General features: G+C 40.5%; 2 protein-coding genes across 4 annotated transcripts in view; one reads left to right on the top strand and one right to left on the bottom strand.

Moving 5' to 3' along the window:
- The first annotated feature begins 18 nt into the window (after positions 1-18).
- aasdh (aminoadipate-semialdehyde dehydrogenase) lies at positions 19-13322 on the top strand. 2 transcript variants are annotated; one of them, XM_026944445.3, is made up of 14 exons: positions 19-387; positions 1049-1169; positions 2942-3240; positions 3504-3696; positions 4671-4912; positions 5147-5253; positions 6592-6767; positions 6920-7205; positions 7401-7519; positions 9242-10031; positions 10763-10926; positions 11160-11285; positions 11434-11565; positions 11789-13322. In XM_026944445.3, exons 1-14 carry the CDS (start codon positions 146-148, stop codon positions 12242-12244), a joined length of 3453 nt encoding a protein of 1150 aa, XP_026800246.3. In that variant the 5' UTR covers positions 19-145; the 3' UTR covers positions 12245-13322. The 2 variants fall into 2 exon arrangements, with proteins under 2 accessions (XP_026800246.3, XP_026800247.3); XM_026944446.3 differs by lacking the exons at positions 19-387; positions 1049-1169 and having other exon boundaries at positions 3110-3240; positions 3517-3696.
- The window catches only part of cracd (capping protein inhibiting regulator of actin dynamics), a 36769-nt gene continuing 27415 nt past the window's right edge, over positions 12509-21862 (bottom strand). For both annotated transcript variants that reach the window (XM_026944447.3, XM_026944448.3), the window contains exons 2-9: positions 20724-20892; positions 20202-20334; positions 19273-19434; positions 18333-18545; positions 15585-17946; positions 15136-15326; positions 14275-14434; positions 12509-14145 (exon numbers count right to left, since the gene is read on the bottom strand). In XM_026944447.3, the coding sequence (XP_026800248.3) occupies positions 13985-14145; positions 14275-14434; positions 15136-15326; positions 15585-17946; positions 18333-18545; positions 19273-19434; positions 20202-20243 (3291 nt within the window). In that variant the 5' untranslated portion in view covers positions 20244-20334; positions 20724-20892 and the 3' untranslated portion in view covers positions 12509-13984. The remainder of the gene's footprint in view (positions 14146-14274; positions 14435-15135; positions 15327-15584; positions 17947-18332; positions 18546-19272; positions 19435-20201; positions 20335-20723; positions 20893-21862) is intronic.

Consider the following 21862-nt stretch of genomic DNA (forward strand, 5'->3'; position numbering starts at 1 on the left):
GTTTGGAGGAAACGTCATTTTGCGTCATTTTTGCGCGACATGCGCGATGCTGCTTCACTTGGTGCTTTGGAGCTGGTCTGAGCACTTTAATGTTTTGGTTAACTTTAAGAACGAGCTGCTTCACTTATAAACGTGATAGCGGCTGATGAACAGCGTAATCATGAAGAGTTTGCACGCGATGGTGCACGAGGCTGCTGTTAATCACGGCGATAAAACTGCTGCCATCTTCGACACCGGCGCGTCGCCTGCTAGCTGCCTGACCTATGATCAACTCCTAGCGTTAGGAAACGAGCTTTGCAAAAATGTGCAGGGAGCAGTAGGAGAGAATGAACAGGTCATCGGTGTGTTCTGTGATGTGAACATCCTCCTCCCGGTCTGGATCTTTGGGTATGTAACTTTGTCTGATACACAACATGGATAAAAGTGTGTAGACACCTGACCATCACACCCAGATGTGTTTCTTCCCCAAACTGTTGCCACAGAGTTGGAAGCAGATAATTGCACAGGATGTCTTCCTTTTCCAATTTCAGTTTTCAGCATTACAATTTCCCTTCACTGTAAGAGGCTTAAACCTGTTCCAGCATGACAATGCCCCTGTGCACAAAGTGAGCTCCATGAAGACATGGTGTGTGAAGGTTGGAGTGGAAGAACTCGAGTGTCCTGCACAGAGCCCTGACCTCAACCCCACTGAACACCTTTGGGATGAACTGGAACACCGACTGAACCCCAGACCTCCTCACCAACATCAGTGTCTGATCTCACTAATGCTCTTGTAGCTGAATGATCACAAATCCCCACAGCCACACTCCAAAATCTAGTGGAAAGTCTTCCCAGAAGAGTGGAGCTTATTATAACAGTAAAGCAGAAACTAAATCAATAATGAGATGTTCAACAAGCACATGTGAGTGTGATGATCAGGTGTCCACAAGCCTTTGGCCATGTAGTGCATGTTCACTGCAAACAGCATGCTGAGCTCCATTTCTATATTGCAGCCATTGTACATTATTGTTTCAGTTTCTCACCAAGTCACAGTCTCTTCCCTGGTCAGTGTCCTGCAGGTGCCTGCTGCCTATGTTCCGCTGAACCCAGGCTCACCCCCTCTGCTTACCATGAGAATAATGGACAGATGTCATCTGAAGTTCTGCTTGATACAGAGCACTTTGCTGCAGGTATTGAGTCTCTTTAGAACAACTTGACCTTCATCTCTTCCTTTAAAGCATAGCTAACTACTGTGAATCTAACAGGAAAGGTATTTAGGGTGTACTAGTATTTAGGGAACTAGCTGTAAATGACCTCAGTACTTTTGGTATTCGTAGTACATGTGGACTCAGAAAGGGCCCTTGTTCTCTTTCTGGACATTTTAGCATTGATGAGACATCAGACAGCTTGTTCACGCCACAACTCCTTTACTGTCATGTAATAACTGTGTAATAACTGAATTATGGCTTGTGTCATCATTTACATGATGCTGTCATTTGGCTAAAACACTATACTTTGGATGAGATGCAACAGAAATGTTTGTTTAGCCCATGTGAGTGGTTGGTGAAGATAAAATACATGCATACACCACATACATTACACGCATATATTAATAGTAATATACAGTAATATAGTATATATAATATATAGTAATAACAGTATAAGTATTGTTCCTGTTACTGACACAACACTGTTATTACTGCTGCCTAACTATTTATGATCTATAACATAATTACTAGCGCTGCAGTGCCTCTGTCATGTCGCTACGTAACACTGCTGACCTCGTTGTGGCACCACACAAGCCCACAGAAAGACATTTGAGTATTTTTTTCTGTTAGGTGACACAAAACTGGAGCTATGCATGTCCAGCAAACTGAAAGTTCTTTGTACATAAAAAAAAATAATGTGAAATGGACCGAGACTGATTTGTTTTCACAAATCAAGTGGACCACAAAATGAGCGAGACCTCTGAAGGTTTACTTGTGGGTCACTTTAGAGAGGTCTGAGTTCATTTTCGTGTTGACATATGCACTTAAAAGTCATCAATCTGAGACCTCTTGAAATGGAACCCTGACACGGACCTCAGTGGACTGAGGAATGTCTCCCTGACAGGTTGTAACATTGCCATTACGAACAGTCACCAATTTGGATTAAAAAATAATGTGACATTGAATTCAGGGTGCACGTTTTGCTGTCTGTTCTAAAAAATAATGTAATTGCATGTTTTTTAAATAGTTGTTAGTTTTAATTATTTAACATATGATAATATTTTGAATAATACACTCACCGAGCACTTTATTAGGAACACTATACTAATACTGGGTAGGGCCTCCTTTTGCTCTCAAAACAGCCTCAATTCTTCATGGCATGGATTCCACAAGATGTTGGAAACATTGCTTTGAGATTCTGGTTCATGTTGACATGATTGCATCACACAATTCTTGCACATTTTCAGGTGCACTTTCAGTGTTTTGCTGTGAATCTCTCGTTCTGCCACATCCCAAAGCTGTTTATTGCGCCATTCTGAGTAAACTCTAGAGACTGTTGTGTGTGAAAATCCCAGGAGATCAGCAGTTATAGAAATATTCAAACCAGCCCGACTTGCACCCACAATCACACCACACTCAAAATGACTGAGATCACACTTTTCCCCCACTGATGTGGTTGCTGTGAACATTACCCGTAGCTGCTGGCTCGTATCTGCGTGACTTTATGCATTGCACTGCTGCCACGTGATTGGCTGATTAGATACAGTAATCACATGAATGAATAGGTGTACAGGTGTTCCTAATAAAGTGCTCAGTGAGTGTATATTGAATAAATATTCAAACAGTAGTTGCTTTAATACTCTGGTATGTAATACGTTTTAATCTCAGCCTCAGCTACTACAAACACCCTGAAATCAGATTTTACTTTTACTTTGCGCTTTTTCAGGTTTTTCTTTCTTTTTCTTTTTATCCAGCAATTCCAGAGTGCCTTTTCCGGGTTACTGTCAATTGAAGTGTTTGCAGCCTGGTCAGCACATAAGCTTACTTTAGTGAAGCTTCACAAAAATTCACTGATGTCGCCTGAAGCAAGCAACAGACGGCCGATGGAAGATAATCAGACGTTAAAGACAGAGCAGGAGGAAAGGCAGCATCCCAGTGCCGATGCTCCTGGAAAGGAATTAGCATATGTTCTGCACACATCTGGAACAACAGGGCTTCCTAAAATAGTAAAAGTTCCACACAAGTGTATTGTGCCTAATATAGTACATCTCAGGTGAGTTTACAGCTCTACATTTAACACCTAGTAGAAGCAGTTGAGCGCTTTTTAATGCAACCTTTTACATTACTACCAAAAAAAGCATATCTGCACAATTATTTTATCCAAATGTATTCTCAAGTTGCATATAAATTATATTGGCATGATGTCTGTTTTTTTAAGGACTTGCAGTGTTAAATTTGATCTGTTTTAATGGTTTATTGTATAAGCTTGTGACATTGTGCAGCGATCATGAGCTGCTTAAATTATGATCTCTTCAGCTCTTTATTTCAGATGACCCCAGAGGATGTAGTGTTCCTCGCATCACCTTTAACCTTTGACCCTTCCGTGGTGGAGATGTTTTTGGCCCTGTCTTCTGGAGCTTGTCTTCTGATGGTTCCCTCCGCTGTGAGAAGGATGCCTGGCAGACTAGCCAATGTGTTGTTTAGACGAAACACCACCACCGTTTTACAGGTAAATGTCTACAAGGGATGTTTCAGTGAGTTACTGATGGATAAATGAAGCCAAAGCTAGCACTGACTTAATTTGTAAAAAAAAAAAATACCTCCGCTGATATTTCCAAAGATCGAGATGACATGAAAGCATGTATTCTTTTCCAATACTGATAGTGAAACCTCGAGTGCCAGCCAAGCTGATATTAATACACATCTGATAATTTTCTTTAAAAACTACTAAGATTTATTTATTTATTTATTTATTTATTTTTTAAAGATAGCACTTCAGAGCTAAACTCTTTCACACAAAAAAATCACTTGCATTGTAAACATAGTAAAGTATAAAAATAATAAAATCAATCAAAAACAGTCAACTCTGTTTATATGTACACATTTCCAGTTCCAAAAATTTGTTTTTCCAAATCCAATTCCTATCTTTGCCATTTGTTACAGAATCTGATGTATTTTCTCTGATATCTGATAGCCACCTTTATTGCTGGTGTCAACCAGATACTGATACTGATACCGGGTATCAGATGTATGCCATCTCATTATTATTATTATTATTATTATTATTATTATTATTATTATTATTATTATTATTATTATTATTATTATTATTATTATTATTATTATTATTATTATTATTATTATTATTATTATTATTATTATTGCTGTTTTTTTATTTCTGTTTTATTCTTTTTATGTTTATATCTATTTTTTATGTTTTATGTCTATTAGCCTGTGCAGTAATGTAAAAATGTCCTAAAATGACACATTTTTTATTTGTATAATATTTTTGGTCTTGTGCTGTCCATCTTGTGATAATCACAAAAAATAGCATAATAGCAAAGCAGAACATTAGCAATTTTATTTCAGGATTGTTCTGTTGACATCATTGTCAGACTCTTCAAGCAACAAAACAATTACTCATTTTTAAACATGGCTGGATTAACTAGATTAAATTCTCATTTTGTCTTGTTTGTTCATCAGGCCACCCCGACTCTGCTGAGGCGCTTTGGGGGACGTGTCCTGCAGGAGGAGATACTCAGTGCAGGCTCCTCGTTGAGGGTGTTGGCTTTGGGAGGAGAGGTCTGTCCATCGCTGTTTGTCCTCAACAGCTGGAGACAAACGGGTAACAAGACGCGTATTTATAATCTCTACGGCACCACAGAAGTTTCTTGCTGGGCTTGTTGCTACAGACTGCCAGACAATCTCCTCTCCTCAGACCACATGTGAGTGATGCTTGACCTCTGACGTTTACTACACGAGTGTGCTCATTTTAATTTGTTGCTACACATTTGTGTTTGGTTTGTGGAAGATTTCCTGAGCTTGTAGAGTCTTGTTTTAAAGTGTAATAGAAAGGTTACTAGTTCGGAACAAGGTACAAAGTACCTTTTGAGATACACAAGCTGAAACTGTATTTAGTGAAGTGCATTGTGGGTAATTTAGAGTGTCATGTTTGAAAGGGACAATGGATCTGTGCCTCTGGGGGAACCGCTCATGGACACTGCTGTGGAAGTGAGAGATGAGAATGGACGTCTGGTCACTGAAGGAGAGGGACAGGTCTTCATAGGTAATAATAGTACTACTACTACTACTAATAATAATAATAATAATTAAAATGCTTTGGTCTTCGTAACACTTAACTGTAACATGCAATGTGTTTGTACACTGCGTATATCTATTTCAATAGCATTGGCAGAAGTGCTGACATCTACACTTCAGCATTTACTTCTTGCTACGACGATACAGGAAATGCTACGACGATACAGGAAACTATACTTTTCTGCTTTTTAAGTAGCAGTCAGACTGACCATGAATCAACGGACCATGACCTGGTGGAAAAGAAAGGGAAAAGATGCAGATATCAGCAATGCATTTGCTGTTACTTTTGCTTTGTGCCGACGGTGATCTAGGAGAAATTGCATTGAGCGTTGCTATTTATTTTTTCCGTACGCATCACACTTCAGGCAACTTCATAATTGTCTATTTAATGGACTGAGGTGTGTTATGTTCCTGTTAGGGCAATCAAGATGATTTGATTGATTTCTTTGAAATTTTACATTCTTGTGAGTTACAAGTATAAGTCTTAAAAGTTAAAAAAAAAAAAAAAAGTCTGCATAATTTTATATATAAGATTGTTGTTGTCGCAACCCTGCCCAAGATTATATGCTTTAAATTTATGTGCTACTGATGGGAAGGTTGGAATTTCAAGTACCATTTTTTGCTGAAATGAGCAAATGTAAATGTGCAACATCTGACATGGACCATACTGCAGACCAGACATGACATGCACTTGTAATTTATAACAGTTATATAACGTAAGCTTATACTGTACATTCAACTAGTTGCATATAAGTTCAAACATTTATGCAAATTGTGATTAAAAATCAGTTAACCGACTCCATGTTTACACCAACATATGCTACAGATTTTTTTGGTGATAAAATTCTTTATTTTTATGCCTCTGCTAGTAGGTGGTGGAGGCATTACGATTTTGGATTGTCCATCTGTCTGAGATTCTCGTTAGCGCGATATCTCAAGAACGAGTGGTTGAATGTTTATTGGCTTTATATGCAATAATTATTGTAAGCAGCAGATGAACTGGTTAGATTTTGTTCACAGCAAGGTTAAACGTCTGATATAGTTTTTCTTTAATAGCTTCCTTCCAGTTTGAAGTGTATTTCAAACGTATAAATTTGTAAAGTGAAGGATTATAATTGTTGGCAGCAGAGGCAGACCCTTCAAGATCTACTTGTTCTTCCTGCCTGCTAGGATTTTCTTTTTAGCAACATTGGCATCTCTGTATTGGTGTAACTCAAAGCTAAAAAGGCTCAGTGTTGATTAAGTGCTATCATTTTTGCATGCTACAGAGTGAAGAATTCAAGTGCATATTTTAACTGTATTGTAGGCGGTCAGGAGAGAGTATGCTTACTAGACGGTGAGACGATGACTGCTGCCAAAGGAGTGATGCGTGCTACAGGGGACTGGGTGATGGTGCAGAACTCGCACCTCTATTACTTGGGTAGGAAGGACCGGCTGGTCAAAAGGCATGGTCAGATGCTACACCTGGATGCCTTACAACAGGTGAGTGCCTCTTTCCTTATGCTGCTTACCTGGGCTGAAGATATTGAGAACATATCAGTGTAAACTAAGGATTCTGAGCTTCCTGGAAGAGCAAAACCTTCAATCTGTCTAATCTTCTGGTTGTGTTTTGTCTTGTTTGTTCTGTCTGCCAGGCCATGGAACGCTTGCCTCAGGTAGAAGCTGGTGTGGTGGGTCTGCATGAGAACAGCAGATTGGTGGCTTTTGTGGTGCCCACAATTGACACAAGAACCGTGTCCTCTGAACACAGTGGCAACCAAGAACAGCATGTGCACAGCTCCACTAAGGACTCAGAAGACTCTCGTGTTTCCTCCAGAGCTCTAGAGATGGAAGTGCTACGAGGACTGTCTCAACTTGTGCCCAATCACAGCATTCCAGATACTGTATTATTGGTCCCTGCCCTGCCACTCACTAATCATGGTATAGTGCGCTTTTTCCCTGTGTTTATCACAAATCAGTAGGCCTGAAGCATGCATCATGAAAAAAAACCTCACATTTTATTAAAATCAGTTAGTTGTAACAAGTTATGGCTTTGTTCCCTTGCTACAGTGATAATCAATAACTCTAGCACATTACTGTCTCTCCCATACTTGTCTTGAATTGTGAATTCAATAGGTAAAGTGGCCATGGAGAAGCTGATGAGGTTGTATGAGAGACAGAGAGAGGTTAGCGATAAGCACACCAGAATGGGAGACATGGAGACTGTGAGAGAAAGACTACAGGCACTATGGAAGGTATGAGGATTATTACTTATTGCTTGGATGACCAACCAAATACTTCTGAAGAAAAATCTCGAGAATATAAAATTACATGACAAACTTGCATATTTGTGCTTTAAATGAACAAATTCTCCAGAAAGGCTTAGTGAAAGAGCTGTTAAAGACAACATGATGTTGGAAATAATGATGCATTTGTATTCCACACTGTGACCTCTTTCGGGGTGAAACAGGCTCAGTGTTTTTGTGTAATTATTGTAACAGTCTTGGTAGTTTGCTGCTCAGATAATACAGCAGTCCCAAGGTAAGAGCACACACAAGCTTTTGTAATGTCGGCCAACATTTAACTGTTTGCAAAACCTTTAACATTGAAGCTTTCCCCTGTAAAGTCAGGTTTGCTTTGCTCACAGCCACACACACACACACACACACACACAAATATTCTCAGTTCTCTGCTGAAAACATAAATAGGGCATTAGAAATAAAGTACAGATGTGCTGCATCCACCATCACCTTTTCAACTCGTCCCCCAAATTACTCACGATAAACCACGCCCCCACCTGCTGCATACTCCAACTGACAAACCACAGGCCAGTAATCAATTCCCAGCAATTCGAAGTAGTGTCCCTGACCTAAATGATGTGCCTGATCAGGCAGAATACACAAAACAGTGCCTCCGCCATGCTTTTCACAGAGGCACTGCTTCTGGATACAGAGTTGCATTGGTCTGATACAAAGAAATACCCTCGTGCTGACCAGTCTGATGGCTTAAAGAGATCCATACTCCATAATTCTTTTGAAAGGGAAGTCGATAAGCGGAAGAGGGCACCCCGGCCAGTTTGGGGTAGCTGATGGATTCACCAGCTGACATTCAGAGCATGACACACACCACTGATGTACATCAGAAACAAGCCGTTAACTGTAGTGTTTTATCTAGCTCCAGGTGCTCGGTGAGTTGTAAGGAATTTGCATAGAAAAGCATTTGCCGCATTTGAAGTTGTCATTGTGCAAGTGAAGCAAAGGTAACTCTGCAGAGGGGCTCAGGAGTGATGGGAAGGTCCTGCTTGACTCCCTTGTCCCCTCCTCTCTGTCAGCACTGTGTGATTTACCCAGAATAGCATCTGGCCCTAGGGACACACAAACTGTACATTGCTTAACTGGTCAGGACAGACCCAGGCCTAAATCCGCTGCTAATTGAATAAACTTTGGCTAATCTATACCTAAAATTACGAGTGAGGAAAGGCGAGGACTAACCAGCACCTATATTCTATGCTTTTGGTCTTTGGAGTGGCACCAGAAGATAAGTGTACATATCCTTATGAATTCATCTCACCTTCATCTTCTAGCCACTATCCAGTGCCACATCTTGAATCAGGCCTTGGTGGATCAGGGTCTACAAGCAGCCTCAATCCACCCAGGCCTGATGTGTACCCCCGTTAGCACTCAGCATATCACCTCCAGACGGGAAGTGGCCTCAGTCTCCGCTACTCCAACACTGCAGGCCTCGTTCCAGATCTTGGGGGATTGTACCCAACTACTACACTCATGTTAAACCACACCCCCACCTTCTACAATTATTTTCCACAGCGAGTCTGTTTTGGTGACCTGATCAAAAATAAGATAGCTGTGTCTTTTATGTGATTAATACAGCTGAATCTTGCACAGTATGACTCAGGTATAAAAAAAGCTTTGATTTCAGGTTTTCCTTTGTGTGTGTGTGTGTGTGTGTGTGTGTGGTAGGAGTGTCTAGGTCTTTGTGATGATGGAGTTGTCACAGACGATGCACACTTCATGTTAAGTGGCGGGGATTCTCTACAAGCCCTGCGCCTCTTCGATTACATCACTGTTACTATGGAAACGGCTTCTGCGGGTCTGCTGGAGGTCATTCTAGATGGCTCTTTTTCAGATGTCCTGAAACACATCACAGCAACCCACCAAAATCCTATCAAGACATCAGGCAAAAGACAAGCTGAAGATTCTGCATCTGTTGTTCCATCTAAGAGGTACCACACAGAAGTTGACTCAAACTTCGACCCTGAGGGGATTTTGCCACCTGTGGTGTCCTCAGAGAGAAGCAATATGAGATTTGTAGTTGTCCGTAGAGCTGGAGGTGTTGTATTTTGGGATTACTTTTTAAAAAGAGAGCAAAGACTTGTTACAAATTCAACAGGAGCCAGTGACAACATGGACAAGATACAAGAGAATTATCCAAGTGCAGAACCATTATTTATAAGCAAACCAAGTCAGCAGTGTAACGCAGGAAGTGGTGTTACTACACAATCAGGCATTACAAAAGACAGCCAACCCCTGGGCCTGCAGGTCTGTTGGAGTTCTGACACGGGCAGATGTGTGGACGCTTCACCAGTGTTGCTGATAGGTCCTGAGCGAGCCACTGTGTTTATTGGCTCTCACTCGCACAGACTGCAGGCTCTGGACCTGAGCAGCGGAGAGGTGGTGTGGGAGCGTGTGCTTGGGGACCGACTGGAATCTTCTGCTGCGGTTTCTAAATGTGGAACCCTGGTGGCATTAGGTTTGTAGTTAGCAATTAGTAGTGCAAAGTGCAAAGTTTTTCCATCTCTTATGTTTAATATTAAAATGAGGGCTTGATTTTTGTTTGTTTGTTTGTTTTGTTTTGTTGGTTTGAGCCTAATATTTTGTTCATGTCAAACTGGCCCAAAATTAACTTCATATATTCAACTTTGGCTCAATGAATTATATATATATATACTATTTCATATTTGTACTCATACTGGTGCATACCTGGAGGAGTGTATTTTTTGTTTCCATTACCAATATAGTATGAGATTAATGTGAGATAAGATAAGAAGTGTTTTAAGAGATATTTAAAGAATGTTGTAAAATACGTATTTAGATACAGATTTATGTAGATAGATTTAGATACAGACAGATGCATATTTAGATATATTATTTAGATATAGGTGTTTTAAAGCATATATAATTAATAAAGCAAATATAAATAATAATTTAAAATGAGTAAATAGGGTTTTAGTTAAAAAAACCCACTATGTTTAAAAAAAAAAATCAAAAGAGCTGGCTTTGGTGAAGAATACGTCCATTGTTAAGCATGTACTCTTTTCAGTAGAGAGAACATGAGGGTTAAGGGAATCATTAAGACATTGATTATTAATTTGTTCAACTATGCATTATTTAGCTGATGGATTTCACAGAAATGCTAGTATTAGGTGTGAGTGAATACCTACCATTACTGTTGGTAGTCCAATGCCAAACCTCTGTTCTCAGGGTGTTATGATGGGCAGGTGTATTTTCTGAGTGTGGACTCGGGGGAGACGTGCTGGGTGTTTAAGACAGGAGATGCAGTGAAGAGTTCTCCTGTTGTAGACCCTCAGACTGGACTGGTTATCATCGGTTCCCACGACGGACATGTCTACGCGTTAGAACCACTGGTAAAGACTATTAGCATCTACTTAATATCCATGACATTACAGAATGCCCTGGCCATTTTAATATCACGTGTGTTGTTAATTCTGATGGAATACAAACAGAATAAAAAACTTTTTTAAATTAAAAAAAAACCATCTTTAGTTTTCAGGATACAATGATTCACTTGGGAGTGCATACAGAGCTCGACATGTACAATCAGAAGAGATGTTGTGTGTAATGTATGTGTGTGTTTCAGGTGAAGCGTTGTGTGTGGACATACTATTGTGGAGGTGGTGCGGTGTTTTCTTCCCCCTGTGTCCACTCCTCTCCCAGGCGGCTATACTCAGCCACACTACGAGGGCAGCTCCATTGCCTCAGTCCGGTGATTATTGGACCTTCTTTCTGTATAGCAGAAAAACAGAGCTGCCTTTCGACTTATGGATAGTGAGGTTTATTAGCTCTGTAACCTACCTCTTCTTTTGTTCTATAAACAGATCATCAAAGTCATTTCAGTTTTTTTTGTTTTACAGGACAGCGGTAAAGTCTTGTGGACGCATTCCACTGATGTTCCATTTTTCTCTTCTCCTTCCTGTTCCGACTCCTGTGTCTGCATTGGTTCAGTGAATGGACAGATCAGTGCATTAAGCCATGATGGACATATGGTAAGACAAGGTACAGGGGGGAAGCTGTAGTTGAACAGGTGTGAAAAAAGAGGCAGTAAAGTATAGAAAGGTTATGATATGCATTCATACTTGAGTTTTGATAGAAACTTTAAACAAGTCTGGCCAGTGTCTATAAAGATGTCAGTGAGTTTTGCTTGTGAATTACTTTTTACTTGTTTTTTTCGTTTATAATTTTTTTTCAATTTTATTCGCCTTTCTTTAGTTATGGAATTTTCTCACCGATGGACCTGTCTTCTCATCGCCATGCCTGGCCTCATTACCACCTTCAACCAATCAGAGAACCAGAGCTGGAGCATACGATGGTTGCACGACATTATCTCCAGCTTATCAAGCTGTTTTTTGTGGGTCACATGATTGCTCCGTATATTGCATCAATTCTGTTGATGGATCCTTACTATGGCGCTTCCAAACCACAGGCAAGGTGTATTCCAGTCCTTTTGTTTTTGATGGTGCTCCCTGGGGCATAAGAACCCTGGTAGCCGTAGCTTCAACGGATGGAACACTGTGGGTACTTGATGGAGAACAGGGAACACTCAAAGCCTCTTTCTTCTTACCTGGAGAGCTCTTCTCCTCTCCTATCGTGTGGGGTCACACTATAGTCGTGGGATGTCGGAATGACTATGTGTACTGCTTGGAACTGACTAGCAGGAAGGAATAACTAAAGCATCTCTCAGTACAATATGTAAAATGTTCCTACTGGTTAAATGTGTAGATGGCCATGTAACGTATGTAAAACTCTCTAGAATAATAGCAGCACTTTAGCACTATGTACTCGTATTAAATTGTACAGATGTTAATATATAATTTATATTATATAACATCTGTCTTTAATGTTTTTTTTTCTACAGAATTCATAACATTGGTATTATTTAAGAATCTTCTCATGAGTACCTTTTGTAAATGGAACAGAAAAAAGTGCAAATACCAACAAACTGCTTTTATTTCAATGTTACATACAACACTGGTTTGACGCTACACGTTTGCACACAATCAAATTAAAAACAAAGCGACGGAACTCAGGGATCTTCAAAGGAACACAGTGCAGTTCAGTCCACGTCTGTACATAAATACCTACATACATTACATACATACATACAAAATATTACGGTAAGTAGAGGGGGTTGGTGTTTTGCTGGGAGATCAAGGCTTTCTATGAGTTCGAAGCTGTTGTTATTTCAGAGAATAATGTCCTTTCCTCTGCAAAGTCATTATTTAGTCTTCCCCCGGCAGGATTTTTTTTAAAGCACTGATCTCCCACTGACTTGCTTTTAATGTCTGATACAAGAAGAGCTAGGACAAGCTACAGGATAATAGTGTTTCTATTACAGCAAGCAAGCAGTCTGTGTTCCAGAGAAATATTTCCAAAGAAACTGGAGGGCATAAACACTGTGCAAGAAGCAAATAGTTCATTAACATTTGGTTAATGGTTTCCAGTGAAATGATTTAACATGGTGGTTGAACAGAAGTGTCATTAATAACATTTACTATGTAAGTTATTTACATAAGTAAACACAGTGACTGTCATCATTATGTTAATTTTCAGTGACAGCTTAAATGACAGCAGTCATTTGTCACACAGTGAAAATCTTGGCCAAGATATCAAATAGGTTAATAGTCACAAAGAAAATGAGAATTAACCTTGTCCATATTAGACAAGGGGTGTTAAGACAATTTAACAAATACATTTTTGAAATGTCAGGACCAGAATCTAGACTTTAAAAAAAAAAATACAAAAACAGTAGCCAGTTCTGAAGTTCATGCTTGTAACACATATCAGGGGGTGAAGTAGGATGTTTGTTATGGTGACACCTACTGTGCAACTTTAGCCCTTGAGTGAGTTCTTAAAAGACTCCCCAAAGAATTTATCACAAACTGTTAAAGAAGATGTGACTCATTTGTTTTAGCAATATTTCTTTGTATACTACGCATGCCTTATATATTCGGACAAATGATTTGCTAGCAATAGGTCTTCTGGGCTTAGATTCCCGGGTTGTGCCTAGAAGATATACACTTGAAAGCTGGTCTGGTGTTTTTTTTTTTTTTACTTTAATACAAATTTTTAAAAATGTAAATGATTTTCTTGAGTTAAATTGAGAAGCTTTGCTTTTCATGTCCGTCGCTCGAATCCAGAATTGTATGTTTGAACAACGGTATGTCTGAACACATCACTATAGTTATGGACCATTTTACATAATTTTACAATTATATCAATCTTTTAGAAATACATGCCCCTTGCTACCCATTCTGTGGGGTGAAAATGGCACAAAAAAAAAGTGAATGAAGTTTTACAGGTAATGTGGTATTTTGTGAATGGTCATGAGTATGGTGAAATGATACCCTGTGAATGACACAGCTGACTAGAAGCTTGTTTCCCTTATAGAAGTCAAAGTTATACATATCACTTGATGATCTGTGGGCAGTCGCTCCATGCTTTGGCCTTACGCTTGGCAAGAGCAAGCCAAGCTGGTTCAGTGGAAACCTGTGGAGTATCACTAGGTGGGAAGCGCTTTGTTATGTCCTTTGCTGCTGGGGGTGATGGGGTAGAGTCTGCTATCTCAACTGAAAAAGATGAACAATAGACCTACTTCACTGATTACATTTTACATTTACATGTTATTTTTACTTAAACTTTAACTTAAACAAGTGTATTTTGTGCAGGACATCCTAATAAACAGAAAAAAACTGCACCTGTGACAGAAGTGGGTAGGGTGTTGGCCTTCTTCAAGTTGTCACGGCGTTCAAAGCGAGTCAGTAATGTGTCTGGTCTCTTGTTCTCCTCTGGGGTTTGTGCCTTAGGAGTACTGGAGTTTCCATTCCCCTTACCCTCTGTAGGGCTCACTATTCCACCCTGTAAGAAAAATCCTTAGATGTTTCCCATACCACAGTTGAAACCTGTAAACATTCTCTGTAGCTTAAATCTAGTGCACACTACATGATTTTAGACATGTTTGATTTTCTCAGCAATGAATCACATAGTGTGAAACCTTCTCCAACTAGTTGCATGGACAGCGATGAGAAACAGCCAATGAAAGCCTGACAGGAAATCAAATTCATATGCTCTCATGTGTAGTAGATCTAGTTAATCATCCATCTATGTGTGCAGAAGAGCATGAACAATATGTAAGCACAATAATATTGGTTCTGTAAGAAATTATTTGGAATACAATAGTAAAACAAACCCAGTGTGATTCCTGGTTGTGCACGGTATAAAAACAGCTACTTTTTCTAGCACTGTACCACCAGTTCTCTTTGCAGAACAGACAGTCCTCACTGTTTCAATACAAAATAGTCCCAAAGTCACATGATAGACAGGTCTCTCGTTCATTTTCCTGAGAAAGAGAGCTTTGTTGATCAGGCGGGCTTCCTCGGGGATCTGTCCAGGTAGTGTGCACACCCTTACATCCACCAAACAACTGATTGCAAGTTATTGAAGTCGTGTAGTGTCAAATGGTCAATGATTCTGAGATTTTGAAAGTCATGCAGTGTGCACTTGGCTTTACATACATGAACTAAAGGTAGAACAGATATGTTTGGTGATGTTGTACTTACACTTTCTCGGTCCCTGGCTTGTTTCTCAGCCAGCTTGGCTTCTCTCTGGTTCTTCCTTTCCTCTCTGCTTTGCTGCTGCTCTCTAAAACCCTTCTGTTTCTGCAAAGCCAGAGTGATCCATAATGGTCCTGTCTCCTTCTCCTGTGTTCTTGAGCCATCTAAGGAATGCCTGCTCTGCAGAGAGGGCTTTTCTGTAAAGGAGACAGGAGCACAAGTTGCATCTACTTTGAGAGTGACAGACACACAGTAAGCAAAGACTACCTTAAAGATGTTGTGTATTGTGTTCACATTCATGGAAGTGACACATTATTCAACACTCTTCTGGTTGATATATAATGTGCTATTATAGAATGGCATGTGATTTTAATGCATTTTTACATACATATTTGTTTGTGTCAAGACATTTAAAGATCATAAAGTATTCATACGTCAAGTGAGATTATACTTGCCTCTTCTTATGAGTTCAGCCCTCCGGTCTGTTTTCTCCCTCCATGGGATGCTGATGGATGGAAAGAAGGACTTCTTTTCTTTTGGCTCATCATCACCCTGACCATTCCTCTGACACGGCATGGATTCTGAGGGCTCTAACTTTTGATCAATGTGCTCTTCAGAGGCTGCCAATTCTGGCCCACCTGATCTCTGGGAGAGCATCTCCCCAGAAGTCCTTCTACTAGGTTTAGGTAGTGGAGAAGGTGGAGGTGTGGCACCATCAGATGGTTTGGGAAATGTGGCTGGTTTCTGATAAATTGGGGGCTTAGAGATGAGTTTGTCACGTTCATTACATGCTGAAGAGGGAGCATTTCTACCAGGCCTGGAGCGCGACTCTACAATGGAGATTCCTTGGAATTTGATTCCGCTCTCTCCAAGTGGAGTCGTGATACTGGTCTTCTCAGAGAATACAGAATTGTCAGAGTATTGGTCAGTAGAGGTGAGGGGCACTGGTACTCCTTCAAAACTGTCACCTGCACTATACCTTTTCTTCCTTTTCTCTGTGGATTGCTCACTATGAAAACGAAGGGAGTAATTGGTCCTCCTCAGCTTGATACCAAATGGTGAGGGCCTCTCATCACCACTCTGGTCTCTCTGTTCCCCATAATCCTTTCTGTCCGAGTCCTCTGATTCCACCTGGCTCAGGGGTCCTGTTTCAGATGTTGGAGCTTTCTGGGATCCATGTGGCAGACTTGGAACCAGGAAGGAAGGGAGGTCTTTGGCAAACTTGCATTCTTCTGTACTGTCTGAGATACGGACCATCTTTCCTCCCTTATTTTGACCTTTGCTGGCAGAGGAAGGTGAATGGAGATTCTGGCTAGTAGCAGAATCTGTAGAAGGTAATTCCCTCCTACCTGCTTCTGTTTCTTCTTGACTAAAGACCTCAGAATTTCTACTGGAGTCAGCAAACTTCTTTCTGGCTGGAGTGATGGAAAACTTAGCACTTGCTGACACAGTCTTCCTGAGATTGGTGTGAGAGAATGGTGGCTCGTTGATGTCTTCACTTGTTTGGCTCTGCACTTGTCTGTCTGGGTATTCCTGGTATTTTCCCTCTAGTCCACCTTTAAAAATCTTGGATCGTATACTGGCCCACTCTGCCAGGACAGCAGCACTAGACTGGTCTGCAGATAAAGAGGATTCATTTAAAGATTTGGTTTTTCCAGATTTGCGATCTGGTGATGTCTTGTTCTTCATTGCTGGTGTCCCAAAGGCTTTTTTGTCCTCAGAGAGACCAAGCAGAGACTTACAGGCTGTGTCTTTTATCTGATCCAGATTTACTGCCGTACCACACAACTGAGCTCCAGTCACTAGTATAGCAGTATGAGGAACGTACAAGGATGAAGATAAAGTCGGTGAATCAGGAACTCCTGCAGTGCCTTCCCTGATTTCAGCAGCTGTTTCACCCTGCTGAGCAGGTATTGGGGTAACTGGTGTTAGATTGACCTTCTGAAATAGGATTTGCTTTTCACCCGAGGACACTTTGAAGGTGAAAGGTCTTTGCCTCTCTTCCATCTCCCTCCATCGCAGCTCCTCTGCTTTCCTCTTCCACTCTGGATCAGAGGATGTGGAGTGCTCCTCAGCAGCTCTCATTTCCTCTTGCTGTCTCTTTCTTTTATCCTCTTCCTTCCTTTTCTTTTCATCAGCCAATCTTTTCATCTTAGCCTCCTCTTCTTCTTGCTGCTTTCTTTCTTCCTCATAAAGGCGTGCTTCTTCTTCTTCTCTGTGCTGTTTTTCCTCTAACTCCCAAAGCCTTAGTTTTTCTGCCTCCTCCTCTTTTCTTTTCTGCTCCTCCAATTCTTTCTTTCTCCTTTCCTCCTCCAGGCGAAGGCGCTCTGCTATGAGATCCTGCTGTCTTCTTTCTTCCTCTGCTCTCCTTCTCTCTTCTTCTCTCTTTTTTCTTTCTTCTTCCTCGTGTCTCTTCCTCTCTTCCACCTCCCTCAAGCGTTGCTCCTCCTCCCTCTTTCTTCTTTCATCTTCTTCCTTCCTTCTGTCTTCTTCCCACTGCCTTCGCTCCTCTTCCTCCCTTTGCTGAAATTCTTCCTGTTTTCTACGCATTGTCTCCTGTTCCAGTCTCAGTTCCTCAGCTCTTCTTTCTTCTTCTCTCCTTCTCTGCTTCTCTTGCTCCTGGATTCTCTGAAGCTCCAGATGCTCCTGCTCCTCCTCATGAAGTCTCTGCTTCTTAGATTTTTCTGGAAGCTCTTGATCGTCTCTGGTCCAGTGACTTCTTACATGCGCTTCTCTCCAAACTCCTGTTTCTTCTGCAAGTTCCTGCACATCTGCCTCTTCCTGCAGAACTGCTGAAATATCCACCTCCAGAAACTCCTTAAATTGACAAAGGAAGACATGAGTTTTGCAATGGCTATACCAAAAAAGGGTAAGGGGGATATTTCCCCTCCCTGCCAGCACCTCACTTCCAGGTCACTTCCTGGTTTGATGTTATGTAAGCAGATCATGGAGTTCATCATTCAGTTATTGCAAAGTCTTGCCAATAGTTTGTCTCCTGTGTTTTGATCTCTGCCTTTTCTTTGGATTTTGCATTTTGGATTGTCCTCTGCTATACATTTTGATTGTATTTTTTTAACCTATTTGCCTGCATTATCAGCTTTGATTCTTGGATTGTGTTGAAGGATCCTCACCCTGAATCCCTAGTGTTACTATAAGATGTTCACAACTGTCCAAGGTGTCAGCCAAAGAATTTTTTTCCTTACCTGTGTGAATCTGCGGTGCTTGCGTGACACTCGCTGGTTTTTGGGTTTGACAGAGAGTTTATGTTTGGCAGCAGTGTTGTCCAAGCGTGGAGCTGACTGGGGAACAGCATCTAGGTTAATTGATTCAATTGTACCAGGGGGAGGAGGCCGCTTTGTGCGAGGGGACTTCACAGGGGTCCTATAGTGAACCACATCATGGGTAGCAGATGAAACCTAATTATGAAACAGAAAAGAGTCATAGTAAAAAGCGATGACTTTCAAATAATTTCATAAACCATATACAGAAATAAATATTAACAGTAGATTTAAAGTGACAATATATTGTACACTATATGGCCAAAAGTATGTAGACACCTGACCATCACACCCATATGTGGTTCTTCCCCAAAGTTGGAAGTACACAATTGTATAGAATGTCTTCGTTTGCTGTAGCATCACAATTTCCCTTCACTGGAACTAAGAGGCCCAAACCTGTTCCAGCATGACAATGCCCCTGTGCACAAAACAAGCTCCATGAAGACATGGTGTGTTAAGGTTGGAGTGGAAGAACTCGAGTGTCCTGCACAGAGCCCTGACCTCAACCCCAGAGAACACCTTTGGGATGAACTGGAACACTGACTGAACCCCAGACCTCCTCACCAACATCAGTGTCTGATCTCAATGCTCTTGTAGCTGAATGAACACAAATCCCCACAGAGACGCTCCAAAAAGCCTTCCCAGAAGAGGTTATTATAAGAGCAAACAGGGTACTAAATCTGGAATGGGATGTTCAGCAAGCACATGTAGGTGTGATGGTCAGGTGTCCTCAAACTTTTGGTCATATAGTGTACCATAGTTCCATTAGTCTGTCTTACAGCTGTAAATTCTTATCAAAATCTGTCATTTTTGTTGTACAGGACTTTTAAAGGTTCTTTAAAAGTTTCAAGGTTTTTTTTCTTACTTTTTCCCTGGCTTTGGTGTCCTGTGGCTCTGGCTCCACCTGTGCCAGGACTCGCAATGGACTTCTTGGTACTTCTTCCTCATCTGAGCTACCTTCATCTCCTTCACTTTTTCTTAGTGAGGGAGGTTTCTGACCAAACTTTATATTATGAGCTATCTGTCTCTGTAGAATTAAACACAGGGTAGAGTGCTCAGTTATATTACGAGGTAAATGAGGTAAGTGGTGCTAGATTGAATTTGAATATAATAAAAATAATGGTAATAATAAGATTGACTACTCAAATCTGACTGGTAAGAAGGTAGAGAGGTAGCATTGCTGCCTCATAGCTCTAGGGTCCTGGGTTTGATCCTGAGCACGGGTTACTGTCTGTGCGTATTCTCCACATGCTCACGTGGGTTTCCTCCAGGCTCTCCAGTTTCCTCCCACCTCCCAAAAACATGCTGGTAGGCAAATTCTAAATTTGCCCCTGGGTGCGAATGAGTGAGTGAGTGTGGCTCTGACACTACTGTTAATGAACACCTTCTGACCAGATTTGAGAGTTAAGAATATTGTAGATATTGAAGCTTTATATAAGAAGACGTTTATTTAATACTGATAGAAGTAGCCTCAGGTGTCAGCACTTTGTAAAGGTTAGTAAGTTTTCCACCATGAGAGGTTCTTCAATACAGAAGACTTTGCACTTTCTGAATTCTAGGTAACATGACAAGCTGCATTTTTATGTCATATTAACATCCAGAGAGAGAGAGAGAGAAAAGAGGCTTCGGGTCTCCCCTTCGCATTGACAAGATCACACCATCCTGTCATTGATTATCTTCTGTAACAGCATGTCCTGAGGTGTTTTACTTCTTACTTATTGTAATAGCCTTTCCTTTTTAAAATAGGTGTTTGCATCTGTATAAGAGAATGAATATTTCATTAAATACACTTACTTGTAGGTTCCTGACTTTGTCTGAGACGTTCTCTTGAGACATGGTCAGTTCTGAGCACGGCTTCTCTATAGAATCCTCAGGGATGAAGACGCTCTCGTGTGAAAAAGCTCGAGACCCCAGGGGATTTAGCTCTCTACACACACATATTAAGAAATGTTTAGTTTTAAATGTTTCTGTAACAAAGCAAATTACAAACCAAAATTTACTACTATTTATGTGTAAGATTTTCTGGGCTTGGGACCAGCATTGGCTTGTGTAACCCTCAGGTCGGTTCCCTGACCCAGAATCAAACCCTGGCTGCGGCGGTGACCGCACCACACGCTAGACACTAGTCCACCAGGGAACCAAACTTATTCTAGATCAGTACTTAGGGGAAAAAACCTTACACTGATGGTTCTTGAAAGTCCAAAGTCAACATATGACAAAATACAACAGTATTTTATATTATTTTTTTCCCGACAATTTTATACTTTTTTTATACTTTATACTTTTATACTTATTCATTCCTGCCAGATCTATAACCTTAGATGCTGATTGGACTCCTCCAGGCCTGAGACCACCCCATTGCACACATCACCAGTGGAGTGGCTGGGTTTAAGTTCGGTTTCTTCAAACCCTCGCTCTGTCTCCCTCCTCCTCTTCCTCCCAAACAGGCGGCGGAATGGCTGGAATTTACCCGGCCGCCGCCGGTCTGCAAGCAAGAAGATAGATATCATCGTGTGATGAAAAAATACAATTTTAGTTTTGTGATTGGAAGTGAAGGGTGAAGGCATGAAGGTATGAAAGTGTAAGTGCATATCAGTAATTGACAATTTCATTCACTGTATACTGACACATCTGTTATTCCTCTCAAACCAGAACAGAAAAAAACAGCTACATTTTATATAAAGGCAGATAGCACATCACTCTTTAGCACATCACTCAGTGTATATAATGCATAATATAATGCACAATACAGACTGAGAGAGTTGTATCATAACACATGCATCCTTTTGATGTTTTTTCACCCAGCAACACACATCATGTTTCTCCTTAATTCACTCCTATAACATACAATTTAATTTTTTTATATCGTAATTTTTTCCCCCATCAATCCTGTATGTTTTTATAGGTTTTTATGCTGTTTGTGTCTGTTCAATGTAACGACACATGAAAATGACACAAGAACAATACTGCAAAGTTTCAAAGCTAGTGGGTGGGTAAATCTATTGTACTTTGTGCAAATACACTTAAAGTCAGTCAAAAACAGATGCATTAGCAAAAGGTTGGAAATATTAAACAAAGAAATATATAAATCATACAAACATCTTGTTACTAAATGTAAAGAAATGGACAGATGCATCTTGAATGTTACAGTTGATATCAAACGTTTACATACAACTAGGCTAAAGACATTCAAACTGAATTTTTCACAGGTCCACACATTCATGTTACCATATATTTCCTGTGTTAAATCATTTACGGCGTCTACTTGATTTCTATAAGAGGTCATTTCAACATAATAGCTAAGATTTATTTCAGATTTTATTTACATATAAGTTTACATACACTTTGTTAGTATTTGGTGGTGTTTCCTTCTAATTGCTTGAACTTGAATCAAACACTTGGAGTAGCTTTCCACAAGCTTCTCACAACACTGACAGAACTGGTGTAACTCAGTC

Source organism: Pangasianodon hypophthalmus, chromosome 19, assembly GCF_027358585.1.
Source record: "Pangasianodon hypophthalmus isolate fPanHyp1 chromosome 19, fPanHyp1.pri, whole genome shotgun sequence".
Classification (NCBI taxonomy): Eukaryota; Metazoa; Chordata; class Actinopteri; order Siluriformes; family Pangasiidae; genus Pangasianodon; species Pangasianodon hypophthalmus.